Consider the following 17,500-nt stretch of genomic DNA (forward strand, 5'->3'; position numbering starts at 1 on the left):
CCAGGTGGCCCAGTGCTCCAGTGCAGCTTGGGAGATGTTAGGAGAACTACGCTGCACGTCAGCTGAGGTGTGAGTTTGAGCTCAACCAGTTTAAGTTTGATAGAAGCCTGAGTGTTGGTGTTCCCCTGTTAGTTTGATAGAAGCCTGAGTGTTGGTGTTCCCCTGTTAGTTTGATAGAAGCCTGAGTGTTGGTGTTCCCCTGATAGTTTGATAGAAGCCTGGGTGTTGGTGTTTCCCTGTTAGTTTGATAGAAGCCTGAGTGTTGGTGTTTAGTTTGATAGAAGCCTGAGTGTTGGTGTTTCCCCTGTTAGTTTGATAGAAGCCTGAGTGTTGGTGTTCCCCTGTTAGTTTGATAGAAGCCTGAGTGTTGGTGTTCCCCTGATAGTTTGATAGAAGCCTGGGTGTTGGTGTTTCCCTGTTAGTTTGATAGAAGCCTGAGTGTTGGTGTTTAGTTTGATAGAAGCCTGAGTGTTGGTGTTCCCCTGTTAGTTTGATAGAAGCCTGAGTGTTGGTGTTCCCCTGATAGTTTGATAGAAGCCTGGGTGTTGGTGTTTCCCTGTTAGTTTGATAGAAGCCTTAGTGTTGGTGTTTAGTTTGATAGAAGCCTGAGTGTTGGTTTTCCCCTGTTAGTTTGATAGAAGCCTGAGTGTTGGTGTTCCCCTGTTAGTTTGATAGAAGCCTGAGTGTTGGTGTTTCCCCTGTTAGTTTGATAGAAGCCTGAGTGTTGGTGTTTCCCCTGTTAGTTTGATAGAAGCCTGAGTGTTGGTGTTCCCCTGATAGTTTGATAGAAGCCTGGGTGTTGGTGTTTCCCTGTTAGTTTGATAGAAGCCTGAGTGTTGGTGTTTAGTTTGATAGAAGCCTGAGTGTTGGTGTTCCCCTGTTAGTTTGATAGAAGCCTGAGTGTTGGTGTTTCCCTGTTAGTTTGATAGAAGCCTGAGTGTTGGTGTTTCCCCTGTTAGTTTGATAGAAGCCTGAGTGTTGGTGTTCCCCTGTTAGTTTGATAGAAGCCTGAGTGTTGGTGTTTCCCCTGTTAGTTTGATAGAAGCCTGAGTGTTGGTGTTTCCCCTGTTAGTTTGATAGAAGCCTGAGTGTTGGTGTTCCCCTGTTAGTTTGATAGAAGCCTGAGTGTTGGTGTTCCCCTGTTAGTTTGATAGAAGCCTGAGTGTTGGTGTTCCCCTGTTAGTTTGATAGAAGCCTGAGTGTTGGTGTTTCCCTGTTAGTTTGATAGAAGCCTGAGTGTTGGTGTTCCCCTGTTAGTTTGATAGAAGCCTGAGTGTTGGTGTTTCCCCTGTTAGTTTGATAGAAGCCTGAGTGTTGGTGTTCCCCTGTTTGTTGTGCTCCATGTTCTTTTTACTCTCTATCCAGTTGTGGGTTTTTCTTTTAAACCAAATCACATTTTATTTGTCACATACACGTGGTTAGCAGATGATGTTGCAGGTGTAGCGAAATGCTTGCAAACCTAGTGGGTCTTTTAGAACCCCTTACTATTGGCTTTGCCAACTTTCAGAACCCCTTTTGAACCCCTCTGTTTTGGTTGTTTTAAGTGATTTTCTTTGTTCCCTTTTAAACACACTGTTAGGTCGAGTTCCTGTCACTGACATCAACCTTGATGGGTTATAAGGTGCATAAACACACAGGCTAAGAAAACAAAGCCATGGACTGAAAGTTGGAAACATTTGTGGAAAACCCTCCATGGAAGATGCTAAATAAATGTACAAAGGTGAATCTGCTCATCATTGCAAAGCATTGACTTCAAGGTGGCATCTGACGATCCAAAAGCGTTATTCTAGACTGCTTTGGTGGAGGAGGAAATCCTTCTGGAGAGGGAGGATGATGAAGAGGGTGGTAGAGGACACCCCATAGAGATAGATATGGTAGAGGACACCCCATAGAGATAGATATGGTAGAGGACACCCCATAGAGATAGATATGGTAGAGGACACCCCATAGAGATAGATATGGTAGAGGACACCCCATAGAGATAGATATGGTAGAGGACACCCCATAGAGATAGATATGGTAGAGGACCCCCCATAGAGATAGATATGGTAGAGGACACCCCATAGAGATAGATATGGTAGAGGACACCCCATAGAGATAGATATGGTAGAGGACACCCCATAGAGATAGATATGGTAGAGGACACCCCATAGAGATAGATATGGTAGAGGACACCCCATAGAGATAGATATGGTAGAGGACACCCCATAGAGATAGATATGGTAGAGGACACCCCATAGAGATAGATATGGTAGAGGACACCCCATAGAGATAGATATGGTAGAGGAGACCCCATAGAGATAGATATGATAGAGGACACCCCATAGAGATAGATATGGTAGAGGACACCCCATAGTGATAGATATGGTAGAGGACACCCCATAGACATGCAACTGATGGAGACAGAACTAAAGGCAAAATTGGAGCAACAGAAATAAGTTAGAGCACAGGGAAAGACAAGATGAGCATGTAGCCAAACAACGAGAATGTGCAGCCAGACTAGAACAAGAAGAATGTGTGCGTGCCATTCGCTTAAAAGAGAGATCTGGAAACACTCCGAACAGGATCGTTAGCATGCCATTCGCTTAAAAGAGATCGATCTGGAAACACTCTGAACAGGATCGTTAGCATGTCATTCGCTTAAAAGAGATCGATCTGGAAACACTCTGAACAGGATCGTTAGCATGTCATTCGCTTAAAAGAGAGATCTGGAAACACTCCGAACAGGATCGTTACATTTACATTTACATTTTAGTCATTTAGCAGACGCTCTTATCCAGAGCGACTTACAGGAGCAATTAGGGTTAAGTGCCTTGCTTAAGGGCACATCGACAGATTTTTCACCTAGTCAGCTCGGGGATTAGAACCAGCGACCTTTCGGTTACTGGCACAACGCTCTTACCCACTAAGCTACCTGCCGCCCTTGTCGTTAGCATGCCATTCGCTTAAAATAGATCGATCTGGAAACACTCCGAACAGGATCGTTAGTGTGCCATTAGACTAAGAGAGATCGATCTGGAAACACTCCGAACAGGATCGTTAGCGTGCCATTCGACTAAGAGAGATCGATCTGGAAACACTCCGAACAGGATCGTTAGCGTGCCATTCGACTAAGAGAGATCGATCTGGAAACACTCCGAACAGGATCGTTAGCGTGCCATTCGACTAAGAGAGATCGATCTGGAAACACTCCGAACAGGATCGTTAGCGTGCCATTCGACTAAGAGAGATCGATCTGGAAACACTCCGAACAGGATCGTTAGCGTGCCATTCGACTAAGAGAGATCGATCTGGAAACACTCCGAACAGGATCGTTAGCGTGCCATTCGACTAAGAGAGATCGATCTGGAAACACTCCGAACAGGATCGTTAGCGTGCCATTCGACTAAGAGAGATCGATCTGGAAACACTCTGAATCCAGTCAGGCCATCCTACACCCTCAACAGAGTTTGATCTTGGTCGGAGCAGCCGGCTTGTACCACCTTTCAACGAAAAGGAGGTGGATGGATATTTGACTCTGTTTGAGCGGATTGCCACGTCCCTAAAATGGCTGCGAGGTATTTGGTCACGGCTCCTCCAAAGTGTTCTAGTGGGAAAAGCTCAGAAAGTGGAGGCCGCTGTATCTCTTGACCAGGAAGTGGAGGCCGCTGTATCTCTTGACCAGGAAGTGGAGGCCGCTGTATCTCTTGACCAGGAAGTGGAGGCCGCTGTATCTCTTGACCAGAAAGTGGAGGCCGCTGCTGTATCTCTTGACCAGAAAGTGGAGGCCGCTGTATCTCTTGACCAGAAAGTGGAGGCTGCTGTATCTCTTGACCAGAAAGTGGAGGCCGCTGTATCTCTTGACCAGAAAGTGGAGGCCGCTGTATCTCTTGACCAGAAAGTGGAGGCCGCTGTATCTCTTGACCAGAAAGTGTAGGCCGCTGTATCTCTTGACCAGAAAGTGGAGGCCGCTGTATCTCTTGACCAGAAAGTGGAGGCCGCTGTATCTCTTGACCAGAAAGTGTAGGCCGCTGTATCTCTTGACCAGAAAGTGGAGGCTGCTGTATCTCTTGACCAGAAAGTGGAGGCCGCTGTATCTCTTGACCAGAAAGTGGAGGCTGCTGTATCTCTTGACCAGAAAGTGGAGGCCGCTGTATCTCTTGACCAGAAAGTGGAGGCCGCTGTATCTCTTGACCAGAAAGTGGAGGCCGCTGTATCTCTTGACCAGATTATGATACTGTTACAGCTGCTATCCTTCGGGTTTACGAGTTGGTGCCAGAGGCACACAGACAACAATTCAGTAAATTACGAAAGACAGAATCACAAAGCCATGTTGAGTTCGCAAGGGAACAAGCATGTCTTTTTGATTAGTTGTGTGGTTCTCAAGAGGTCAAGGACCTTGGTGATTTAAAAACACATACTTCTTGAGCAATTCAAGAATTGCCTTCACGAAAGGGTTGCTACCTACATTTATGAGCACAAGGATCTCACTCTTGAGAAAGCTGCAGTTCTTGCAGATGAGTTTGTGTTGACACATAAAACTACCTTCACAAACAAAGCACCCAGTAGTTCTCCCTACGCAAAAAGGAATCCAGAGAAGTCACCTCCTACTGCGAGGTTTTAGTCCATTTCTGCAGATAAAGATCGGCAGAAAACAGGTTTTTCGTATCTGCCATTTTGTCATTACTGCTGTGAGAAAGGACACATTGTCTCTGTGTCCTAAGTTGAAACAGAAAAATGAGCGAGAAAAATCTGTTTCTTCTTGTTGGAGCACTTCAGCCCATTAAGTCTCTGGTTGAGACTGGTGTATCTCCTCAACAAGATGTTGGATCAGATGTGTATGAACCCTTTGTTTCAGACGGGTTAGTGTCTCTGCAGAGTGGCGATGCTGTTAAGCAGCTGGTGAAGATACTGAGAGACACTGGGGGGGGCAGCCCAGTCCTTCATGTTGGAGGGTGCTTTGCCTTTGTCTGACTCTTCAGTAACTGGTTACTGTGTGTTAGTACAAGGCGTGGAGATGGGTTGCATGGAAGAATCGCCGACTCCTTCGCTGGAGTCTTATATTGCAGGAGTTTCCCCTTGAAATCAGACATGTCTGTGGTAAGGACAACTTGGTTGCTGATTGTCTTTCAAGGGTGGGCAGTCAAAAAGTTTTGTGTTTTGCGTTTAGTCAGTGTGTTGCCCTGGCTCCATGGTTTTGTGTTTTGCGTTTAGTCAGTGTGTTGCCCTGGCTCCATGGTTTTCTTTGACTGAACGTTTTGCCATTTTGGAGATGAGTTTATTTATATTTGGCCTGGTTCCAAGGTGACGAGAGTAATAGAAATGTATATGAGTTTCTCAAAACTTCAGTTTGATGCAGCTATAAAAACAAAAGATAAAATAAAAAATAAACAAGATAATATATATTTACCAAAAAAAAGGTGGCTGTTTTGTATTTTATGATTGACAGACAGTTCATATTGGCGAAGGCGACGCATAAGTAGCAACGCATTTAAATTGATTATGTTGTGGAAGTTGTTTTCTGTTGGTGGTGAGCAAAGGGGGAAGGTGTTACAGGCTTTAGTTTTTCCATTTATGTTTTGAGGTTGGACTTTAGCACATATAGCTTGTTAGCACGTTGGGCGTCATTCACCTCGTCATTCAGTATGTGTTACACCTGTGCTGGTTGCCATCTCGTTAGTGGGAAGGTGAGAGATGTTGGGAAGAGTTACACTTCACGTCAGCTGAGATGCGATTTCGAGCTCAACCTGTTTGAGTTTGATAGAAGCCTGAGTGTTGGCGTTTCCCCTGTTTGTTTTGCTCCACATTCTTTTACTCCCTATCCTAAGTTGTTGTGGGTTTTAGTTTGTCTTTTCAGAGGCAAACCTAGTGGGCATCCATGGTGGGTGTCTTTCAGAACCCCTTACTAGTGACTTTGTCAACTTTCAGAACCCCTTTCTGTTTTGTTTTGGTTGTTAAAGTAATTTTCTTTCTTAGTTCCCTTTTTTTGTGAGCAACATTTTGAGTTTGTCTTGTGGGAATGTAACACCCCTGACCTATAACCCCTGACATCTAACCTCTATCCCTTGACCTTTGTCACCTGACCTCTAACGTCTATCCCCTGACCTCTAAGCCCTGACCTCATCTAACACCTGTTTCTGCTGATCAGTGATGGAACCTCTTTGATAATCCCTTTCTCCTCCTCTCCTTCCCCCTCTTCTTCTCTCCTCCTCTCCTTCCCCCCTCTTCTTCTCTCCTCCTCTCCTTCCCCCTCTTCTTCTCTCCTCCTCTCCTTCCCCCTCTTCTTCTCTCCTCCTCTCCTTCCCCCTCTTCTTCTCTCCTCCTCTCCTTCCCCCTCTTCTTCTCTCCTCCTCTCCTTCCCCCTCTTCTTCTCTCCTCCTCTCCTTCCCCCTCTTCTTCTCTCCTCCTCTCCTTCCCCCTCTTCTTCTCTCCTCCTCTCCTTCCCCCCTCTTCTTCTCTCCTCCTCTCCTTCCCCCCTTCTTCTCTCCTCCTCTCCTTCCCCCTCTTCTTCTCTCCTCCTCTCCTTCCCCCTCTTCTTCTCTCCTCCTCTCCTTCCCTCTCTTCTTCTCTCCTCCTCTCCTTCCCCCCTCTTCTTCTCTCCTCCTCTCCTTCCCCCCTCTTCTTCTCTCCTCCTCTCCTTCCCCCCTCTTCTTCTCTCCTCCTCTCCTTCCCCCCTCTTCTTCTCTCCTCCTCTCCTTCCCCCCTCTTCTTCTCTCCTCCTCTCCTTCCCCCCTCTTCTTCTCTCCTCCTCTCCTTCCCCCCTCTTCTTCTCTCCTCCTCTCCTTCCCCTTCTTCTTCTCTCCTCCTCTCCTTCCCCCCTCTTCTTCTCTCCTCCTCTCCTTCCCCATCTTCTTCTCTCCTCCTCTCCTTCCCCCCTCTTCTTCTCTCCTTCTATCCTATTCCCTCTCTTCTTCTCTCCTCCCCTCCTTCCCCCCTCTTCTTCTCTCCTTCTATCCTATTTCCTCTCTCCCCCGTATAGAGGTAGACATTGACCCTAGGCGAAGGGTGAGTGGAGGGGTGTTGATCCTAACAGATCTTGTGTTCAGTGATACGGCTGTGTACCAGTGTGAAGCCACCAACAAACACGGAAACATCCTCAACAATACATACATCTATGTCATCGGTGAGACACACACACACACACACACACACACACTCCCACACAAACACAAACACAAACACATAAACCCACATATACACGCACACACACACATATACACACACACACATATACACACACAAACACATACAGTGAGGGAAAAAAGTATTTGACCCCCTGCTGATTTTGTATGTTTGCCCACTGACAAAGACATGATCAGTCTATCATTTTAATGGTAGGTTTATTTACATTTACATTACATTTTAGTCATTTAGCAGACGCTCTTATCCAGAGCGACTTACAGTTAGTGAATATATATTTTTTTATACTGGCCCCCCGTGGGAATCGAACCCACAACCCTGGCGTTGCAAACGCCATGCTCTATCAACTGAGCTACATCCCTGCCGGCCATTCCCTCCCCTACCCTGGACGACGCTGGGCCAATTGTGCGCCGCCCATGAGTCTCCCGGTCGCGGCCAGCTGCGACAGAGCCTGGATTCGAACCAGGATCTCTAGTGGCACAGTTAGCACTGCGATGCAGTGCCTTAGACCACTGCGCCACTCAGGAGTTATTTGAACAGTGAGAGACAGAATAACAACAAAAAAATCGAGAAAAACGCATGTCAAAAATGTTATAAATTGATTTGCATTTTAATGAGGGAAATAAGTATTTGACCCCCTCTCAATCAGAAAGATTTCTGGCTCCCAGGTGTCTTTTATACAGGTAACAAGCTGAGATTAGGAGCACACTCTTAAAGGGAGTGCTCCTAATCTCAGTTTGTTACCTGTATAAAAGACACCTGTCCACAGAAGCAATCAATCAATCAGATTCCAAACTCTCCACCATGGCCAAGACCAAAGAGCTCTCCAAGGATGTCAGGGACAAGATTGTAGACCTACACAAGGCTGGAATGGGCTACAAGACCATCGCCAAGCAGCTTGGTGAGAAGGTGACAACAGTTGGTGCAATTATTCGCAAATGGAAGAAAAACAAAAGAACTGTCAATCTCCCTTGGCCTGGGGCTCCATGCAAGATCTCACCTCGTGGAGTTGCAATGATCATGAGAACGGTGAGGAATCAGCCCAGAACTACACGGGAGGATCTTGTCAATGATCTCAAGGCATCTGGGACCATAGTCACCAAGAAAACAGTTGGTAACACACTACGCCGTGAAGGACTGAAATCCTGCAGTGCCCGCAAGGTCCCCCTGCTCAAGAAAGCACATATACAGGCCCGTCTGAAGTTTGCCAATGAACATCTGAATGATTCAGAGGAGAACTGGGTGAAAGTGTTGTGGTCAGATGAGACCAAAATGGAGCTCTTTGTCATCAACTCAACTCGCCGTGTTTGGAGGAGGAGGAATGCTGCCTATGACCCCAAGAACACCATCCCCACCGTCAAACATGGAGGTGGAAACATTATGCTTTGGGGGTGTTTTTCTGCTAAGGGACAGGACAACTTCACCGCATCAAAGGGACGATGGACGGGGCCATGTACCGTCAAATCTTGGGTGAGAACCTCCTTCCCTCAGCCAGGATATTGAAATGGGTTGTGGATGGGTATTCCAGCATGACAATGACCCAAAACACACGGCCAAGGCAACAAAGGAGTGGCTCAAGAAGAAGCACATTAAGGTCCTGGAGTGGCCTAGCCAGTCTCCAGACCTTAATCCCATAGAAAATCTGTGGAGGGAGCTGAAGGTTCGAGTTGCCAAACGTTAGCCTCAAACCTTAATGACTTGGAGAAGATCTGCAAAGAGGAGTGGGACAAAATCCCTCCTGAGATGTGTGCAAACCTGGTGGCCAACTACAAGAAACGTCTGACCTCTGTGATTGCCAACAAGGGTTTTGCCACCAAGTACAAAGTCATATTTTGCAGAGGGTCAAATACTTATTTCCCTCATCAAAATGCAAATATTTTTATAACATTTTTGACGTGTTTTTCTGGATTTTTTTGTTGTTATTCTGTCTCTCACTGTTCAAATAAACCTACCATTAAAATGATACACTGATCATGTCTTTGTCAGTGGGCAAACGTACAAAATCAGCAGGGGATCAAATACTTTTTTCCCTCACTGTATACACATAGTTTGGCCTGAAACTGGCCTGTAGTGTAGCCTGGTCCCAGATCTGTTTGTGCTCTTGACACCCAGGATACCTTTAGACAGCTGACTGACACCCAGGATACCTTTAGACAGCTGACTGACACCCATGATACCTTTAGACAGCTGACTGACACCCAGGATACCTTTAGACAGCTGACTGACACCCAGGATACCTTTAGACAGCTGACTGACACCCAGGATACCTTTAGACAGCAGTAAAGGATATTATGTACATTTCTAATATTTTCTAATATTTTGGAAATATCTCTAAATGTCTGATCTAAATGAAAATATCTCTCTCTTTCTCGCTCTTTCTCTCAGAGCTGCCAGCTCAGATCCTGTCGTCTGATGGGGTGGTGTATAAGGCTACAGAGGGGGGCGTGGCCAGACTGCACTGTGAGGCCTTCGGGTCACCCCGTCCACAGGTCACATGGTGAGACTAATGTTATAATATGACATGTGGGGTTACTATGGTAACCCTGTGTCTCACTGGACTTCCTGACGGGCCACCCTCAGGTGGTAAGGGTAGGTAACAACACATCTGCCACGCTGAACCTCAACACGGGGGCCCCTCAGGGGTGCGTGCTTAGTCCCCTCCTGTACTCCCTGTTCACCCATGACTGCATGGCCAGGCATGACTCCAACACCATCATTAAGTTTGCCGACGACACAACAGTGGTAGGCCTGATCACCGACAATGATGAGACAGCCTATAGGGAGGAGGTCAGAGACCTGGCAGTGTGGTGCCAGGATAACAACCTCTCCCTCAACGTGATCAAGACAAAGGAGATGATCGTGGACTACAGGAAAAAAAAGAGGACTGAGCACGCCCCCATTCTCATCGACGGGGCTGTAGTGGAGCAGGTTGAGATCTTCAAGTTCCTTGGTGTCCACATCACCAACGAACTATCATGGTCCAAACACACCAAGACAGTCGTGAAGAGGGAACGACATAGCCTATTCCCCCTCAGGAGACTGAAAATATTTGGCATGGGTCCTCAGATCCTCAAAAAGTTATACAGCTGCACCATCGAGAGCATCCTGATTGGTTGCATCACCGCCTGGTATGGCAACTGCTCGGCCTCCGACCGCAAGGCACTACAGAGGGTAGTGCGTACGGCCCAGTACATCACTGGGGCCAAGCTTCCTGGCATCCAGGACCTCTATACCAGGCGGTGTCAGAGGAAGGCCCTCAAAATTGTCAAAGACTCCAGCCACCCTAGTCATAGACTGTTCTCTCTGATACCGCACGGCAAGCGGTACCGGAGAGCCAAGTCTAGGTCCAAAAGGCTTCTCAACAGCTTCTACCCCCAAGCCATAAGACTCCTGAACAGCTTCTACCCCCAAGCCATAAGACTTCTCAACAGCTTCTACCCCCAAGCCATAAGACTTCTCAACAGCTTCTACCCCCAAGCCATAAGACTCCTGAACAGCTTCTACCCCCAAGCCATAAGACTCCTGAACAGCTTCTACCCCCAAGCCATAAGACTTCTCAACAGCTTCTACCCCCAAGCCATAAGACTTCTCAACAGCTTCTACCCCCAAGCCATAAGACTCCTGAACAGCTTCTACCCCCAAGCCATAAGACTCCTGAACAGCTTCTACCCCCAAGCCATAAGACTCCTGAACAGCTAATCATGGCTACCCAGACTATTTGCACTGCCCCCCCCCCACCCCATCCTTTTACGCTGCTGCTACTCTGTTAATTATTTATGCATAGTCACTTTAACTCTACCCACATGTACATATTACCTCAATTACCTCAACTAGCCGGTGCCCCCGCACATTGACTCTGCACCGGTACCCCCCTGTATATATAGCCTCCCTACTGTTATTTTATTTTACTTCTGCTCTTTTTTTCTCGACACTTTTTTGTTGTTGTTGTTTTATTTTACTTTTTTATTAAAAAATAAATGCACTGTTGGTTAAGGGCTGTAAGTAAGCATTTCACGGTAATGTCTACACCTGTTGTATTCTGCGCATGTGGCAAATAACATTTGATTTGATTTGTTTTGACAGTAAGAGGCTAACCGTGTGTGTGTGTGTAGGGAGAGTGAGGATCTCCAGGACTTGTTGCTGTCGGACAGTCGTGTGTCTCAGCTGACCAATGGGACGCTAGAGCTGTTTAACAGTAGCAGAGAGGACAGTGGAGTCTACACCTGCTCCATTACACACAGCAATATCTCCATCACTGCTCACCTGGAGGTCCTCAGTGAGTACCACACACCTACACATGCTACCAGTCTCTACCTCTCTTTCTGTCTACTCCTCGATTTCTGTTCTGTTGATTTCTGCTGTACATACTGATGTTGTTCTAAACTAATTCCCTTCAGGACAGTAAAGGTTTCTTTCATTTATAATTCCCTTCAGGACAGTAATGGTTTCGTTCAATTATAATTCCCTTCTGGACAGTAATGGTTTCTTTCAATTAAATCAAGATATCAGATACTGTATTAGTCATGCCTAAAGTAATTTACCCTCCCCCCTCTCCCTCTCCCTCTCCCTCTCCCTCTCCCTCTCCCTCTCCCTCTCCCTCTCCCTCTCCCTCTCCTCTCCTCTCCTCTCCTCTCCTCTCCTCTCCTCTCCTCTCCTCTCCTCTCCTCTCCTCTCCTCTCCTCTCCTCTCCTCTCCTCTCCTCTCCTCTCCTCTCCCTCTCCCTCTCCCTCTCCCTCTCCCTCTCCCTCTCCCTCTCTCTCCCCTCCCTCTCCTCTCCTCCCCCAGACCGTACAGTGATGCTGATCGGTCCCCAGGCTGTGCGGGTTAGGAGGGGAAGAAACTCCTGGTTGGACTGTCATTTCACCTTTGACCCCCAGCTGAACCGTCCCCAGATCCTCTGGAGGAAAGACGGACACAAGATCATAGAGTCACCACCTGGCGACAAGTAAACACACGCCTTTATCTCCTCAGACCTCCTTCTCCATGCCTCTATCTCCTCAGACCTCCTTCTCCATTCCTCTATCTCCTCAGACCTCCTTCTCCATGCCTCTATCTCCTCAGACCTCCTTCTCCATGCCTCTATCTCCTCAGACCTCCTTCTCCATGCCTCTATCTCCTCAGACCTCCTTCTCCATTCCTCTATCTCCTCAGACCTCCTTCTCCATGCCTCTATCTCCTCAGACCTCCTTCTCCATGCCTCTATCTCCTCAGACCTCCTTCTCCATTCCTCTATCTCCTCAGACCTCCTTCTCCATGCCTCTATCTCCTCAGACCTCCTTCTCCATGCCTCTATCTCCTCAGACCTCCTTCTCCATGCCTCTATCTCCTCAGACCTCCTTCTCCACTATTAGATCAGCAGGTCCACACTCCTCAGACCTCACGAACATGAGGAGAGAAGATGCAAGGAATCGAGGAATGATGAATTTAGAAAAAGCCACACCGAACTGGCATTAAACACCCACAAGACCTGTGTTCAAATACTGTTTGAAATCTTTAAAATACTTCTAGCAGTTGGCCTGCCTTGAGCCCCAGATCAGATGGGCTTGCACTGTGCCATTTCTATTGGTTCCACTGCGCCAGGCAAGCTCAATCAAGCCCAGATAAAGCGTTTGAAATTGTTTCAAATAATATTTAAACTGATGGTCTGGGTACAGCACAGACACAACCTTATGTACACGTGAATGAACATGTACAGTTGAAGTCGGAAGTTTACATACACTGTGGTTGGAGTCATTAAAACTTGTTTTTCAACAACTCCACACATTTCTTGTTAACAAACTATAGTTTTGGAAAGTCGGTTAGGACACAAGTAATTTTTCCAACAATTGTTTATAGACAGATTATTTCACTTATAATTCACTGTATCACAATTCCAGTGGGTCAGAAGTTTACATACACTAAGTTGATGTCATGGCTTTAGAAGCTTCTGATAGGCTAAATTACATAATTTGAGTCAATTGGAGGTGTAACTGTGGATGTATTTCAAGGACTACCTTCAAACTCAGTGCCTCTTTGCTTGACATCATGGGAAAATCAAAAGAAATCAGCCAAGACCTCAGAAAAAAAATTGTAGACCTCCACAAGTCTGGTTCATCCTTGGGAGCAATTTCCAAACGCCTGAAGGTACCACGTTCATCTGTACAAACAATAGTACGCAAGTATAAACACCATGGGACCACGCAGCCGTCATACCGCTCAGGAAGGAGACGCGTTCTGTCTCCTAGAGATGAACGTACTTTGGTGCGAAAAGTGCAAATCAATCCCAGAACAACAGCAAAGGACCTTAAAATAAAATGTTATTTGTCACATACACGTGTTTAGCAGATGTTATAGCGGGTGTAGCGAAATGCTTGTGCTTCTAGCTCCGACAGTGCAGTAATATCTAACAATTTCACAACATATACCCAATACACACAAAACTAGTAAGGAATGGGATTTAAGAATATATACATATATGGACAAGCAATAACAGAGCGGTATGGACTAAGATACAGTAGAATATTATAGAATAGAATGCAGTATATACATATGAGATGAGTAGTGCAAGATATGGAAACATTATTAAAGTGACTAGTGTTCCATTTCTTAAAGTGGCCAGTGATTTCAATAGGCAGCAGCAGCCTCTAATGTGCTAGTGATGGCTATTTAACAGTCTGATGGCCTTGAGATAGAAGCTGTTTTTCATTCTCTCGGTCCCAGCTTTGATGCACCTGTACTGACCTCGCCTTCTGGATGATAGCGGGGTGAACAGGCAGTGGCTCGGGTGGTTGATGTCCTTGATGATCTTTTTGGCCTTCCTGTGACATCGGTAATGCGTTCTGCAGACCGCACCAACCTCTGGAGAGCCCTGCGGTTGCGGGCGGTGCAGTTGCCGTACCAGGCAGTGATACAGCCCAACAGGATGCTCTCAATTGTGCATATGTAAAAGTTTGTGAGGGTTTTAGGTGCCAAGCCAAATTTCTTCAGCCTCCTGAGGTTGAAGAGGCTCTGTTGTGTCTTCTTCACCACACTGTCTGCGTGGGTGGACCATTTCAGTTTGTCAGTGATGTGTACGCCGAGGAACTTGAAGCTTTCCACCTTCTCCACTGCTGTCCCATCGATGTGGATAGGGGGGTGCACCCTCTGCTGTTTCCTGAAGTCCACGATCATCTCCTTTGTTTTGTTGATGTTGAGTGAGAGGTTATTTACCTGGCACCACACTCCCAGAGCCCTCACCTCCTCCCTGTAGGCTGTCTCGTCATTGTTGGTAATCAAGCCTACTACTGTTGTGTCGTCTGCAAACTTGATGATTGAGTTAGAGGCGTGCTTGGCCACGCAGTCATGGGTGAACAGGGAGTACAGGAGGGGGCTGAGCACGCACCCTTGTGGGGCCCCAGTGTTGAGGATCAGCGAAGTGGAGATGTTGTTTCCTACCTTCACCATCTGGGGGCGGCCCGTCAGGAAGTCCAGGACCCAGTTGCACAGGGCGGTGTTCACACCCAGGGCCTCAAGCTTAATGATGAGCTTGGAGGGTACTATGGTGTTGAATGCTGAGCTATAGTCAATGAACAGCATTCTTACATAGGTATTCCTCTTGTCCAGATGGGATAGGGCAGTGTGCAGTGTGATGGCAATTGCATCGTCTGTGGATCTATTGGGGCGGTAAGCAAATTGAAGTGGGTCTAGGGTGACAGGTAAGGTAGAGGTGATATGATCCTTGACTAGTCTCTCAAAGCACTTCATGATGACAGAGGTGAGTGCTACAGTGCAATAGTCTTTTAGTTCAGTTACCTTTGCTTTCTTGGGCACAGGAACAATGGTGGCCATCTTGAAGCATGTGGGAACAGCAGACTGGGAAAGGGAGAGATTGAATATGTCCATGAACACACCAGCCAGCTGGTCTGCGCATGCTCTGAGGACGTGGCTAGGGATGCCGTCTGGGCCGGCAGCTTTGTGGGGGTTAACATGCTTAAATGTCTTAATCACGTCGGCCATGGAGAAGGAGAGGCCACAGTCCTTGGTAATGGGCCCCGTCAGTGGCACTGTGTTATCCTCAAAGTGGGCGAAGAAGGTGTTTAGCTTGTCTGGAAGCGAGACGTCGGTGTCTGTGACGTGGCTGGTTTTCCCTTTGTAATCCATGATTGTCTGTAGACCCTGCCACATACGTCTCGTGACTGAGCCGTTGAATTGTGACTCCACTTTGTCTCTATACTGATGTTTTGCCAGTTTAATTGCCTTGCGGAGTGAGTAGCTACATTGTTTGTATTCTGCCATATTCCCAGTCACCTTGCCTTGGTTAAATGCGGTGGTTCGCGCTTTCAGATTTGCGCGAATGCTGCCGTCTATCCACGGTTTCTGGTTAGGGTAGGTTTTAATAGTCACAGTGGGCACAACATCACCTGTACACTTCCTGATAAACTCAGTCACCGTTTCAGTGTATATGTCTAAATTCTTTTTTGGAAGCTACCAGGAAATTATCCCAGTCCACGTGATCAAAACAATCTTGAAGCGTGGATTCTGATTGGTCAGACCAGCGTTGAATAGTCCTTAGCACGGGTACTTCCTGTTTGAGTTTCTGCCTATAGGAAGGGAGAAGCAAAATGGAGTCGTGGTCAGATTTGCCAAAAGGAGGGCGGGGGAGGGCCTTATAACCATCCCGGAAGTTTGAATAGCAATGGTCGAGGATTTTAGCAGCGGGAGTACAACAGTCGATATGTTGATAGAACTTCGGCAGCCTAGTCCTCAAATTTGCTTTGTTAAAATCCCCGGCTACAATAAATGCAGCCTCAGGATATGTGGTTTCCAGTTTGCATAAGGTCCAGTGAAGTTCTTTGAGGGCCGTTGTGGTATCGGCTTGAGGGGGTATATACACGGCCGTGACTATAACCAAAGAAAATTATCTTGGGAGATAATACGGTCGGCATTTGATTGTGAGGTATTCTAGGTCGGCTGAACAAAAGGACTCGAGTTCCTGTATGTTACTACAATTACACCATGAGTCGTTAATCATGAAACACACACCTCCGCCCTTCTGCTTCCCGGAGAGATATTTATTCCTATCTGCGCGATGAACTGAGAACCCATCTGGCTGGACCGATTTCAACAGAGTATCCCCAGAGAGCCATGTTTCAGTGAAACAAAGTATGTTACAGGCCTTGATGTCTCTCTGGAAAGAAATCCTTGCCCGTAGTTCATTGACTTTGTTAACCAAAGATTGAACATTAGCGAGTAGAATACTTGGAAGCGGTGGGTGGAACCAGCAGGCCGCTCCGAGTGCCTCTCCTCCGCCGGCGATGTTTTGGGTCAGCCGCTGGAATCAGTTCAGTTGCCCTGGGGAGAGCAGACAAAGAATCTGCTTCGGGAAAGTCATATTCCTGGTCGTAATGCTGGTGAGTTACCATCGATCTGATATCCAATAGTTTTTCCCGGCTGTATGTAATGATGCAAAACACTTTCTGAGCTAATAATGTAAAAAAATTATACATACATAAAAATAAAAATAAATACTGCAAAGTTTCCTAAGAGCTAGTCGCGAGGCCGCCATCTTCGTCGGCGCCAGAGTACTTGTAAAGATGCTGGAGGAAACAGGTACAAAAGTATCTATATCCACAGTAAAACGTGTCCTATATCGACATAACCTGAAAGGCCGCTCAGCAAGGAAGAAGCCACTGTTCCAAAACCGCCATAAAAAAGCCAGACTACGGTTTGCAACTGCACATGGGGACAAAGATCGTACTTTTTGGAGAAATGTCCTCTGGTCTGATGAAACAAAAATAGAACTGTTTGGCCATAATGACCATTGTTATGTTTGGAGGAAAAAGGGGGACGCTTGCAAGCCGAAGAACACCATCCCAACCGTGAAGCACGGGGGTGGCAGCATCATGCTGTGTGGGTGCTTTGCTGCAGGAGGGACTGGTGCTCTTCACAATATAGATGGCATCATGAGGAAGGAAAATTATGTGGATATATTGAAGCAACATCTCAAGATATCAGTCAGGAAGTTAAAGCTTGGTCGCAAATTGGGTCTTCCAAATGGACAATGATCCCAAGCATACTTCCAAAGTTGTGGCAAAATGGCTTAAGGACAACAAAGTCAAGGTATTGGAGTGGCCATCACAAAGCCCTGACCTCAATCCTATAGAAAATGTGCGAGCAAGGAGGCCTACAAACCTGACTCAGTTACACCAGCTCTGTCAGGAGGAATTGGCCAAAATTCACCCAACTTATTGTGGGAAGCTTGTGGAAGGCTACCCGAAACATTTGACCCAAGTTAAACAATGTAAAGGCAATGCTACCAAATACTAATTGAGTGTATGTAAACTTCTCACCCACTGGGAATGTGATGAAAGAAATAAAAGCTGAAATAAATCATTCGCTCTAATATTATTCTGACATTTCACAT

At 46.7% G+C, this 17,500-nt stretch overlaps 1 protein-coding gene across 1 annotated transcript in view; it reads left to right on the forward strand.

The window, feature by feature from the left end:
• The window catches only part of LOC311148200 (neural cell adhesion molecule L1.1-like), a gene marked incomplete at its 5' end in the record, with an annotated part of 96,897 nt that overhangs the window by 24,908 nt on the left and 54,489 nt on the right, over positions 1-17,500 (forward strand). Inside the window, 4 exons of the mRNA XM_084185080.1 lie at positions 6,959-7,102; positions 9,505-9,616; positions 11,232-11,395; positions 11,905-12,064. Of these exons, the coding sequence (XP_084041206.1) occupies positions 6,959-7,102; positions 9,505-9,616; positions 11,232-11,395; positions 11,905-12,064 (580 nt within the window). The remainder of the gene's footprint in view (positions 1-6,958; positions 7,103-9,504; positions 9,617-11,231; positions 11,396-11,904; positions 12,065-17,500) is intronic.

The sequence above is a fragment of the Coregonus lavaretus genome, assembly GCF_964263955.1.
Source record: "Coregonus lavaretus genome assembly, chromosome: 20".
NCBI lineage: Eukaryota > Metazoa > Chordata > Actinopteri > Salmoniformes > Salmonidae > Coregonus > Coregonus lavaretus.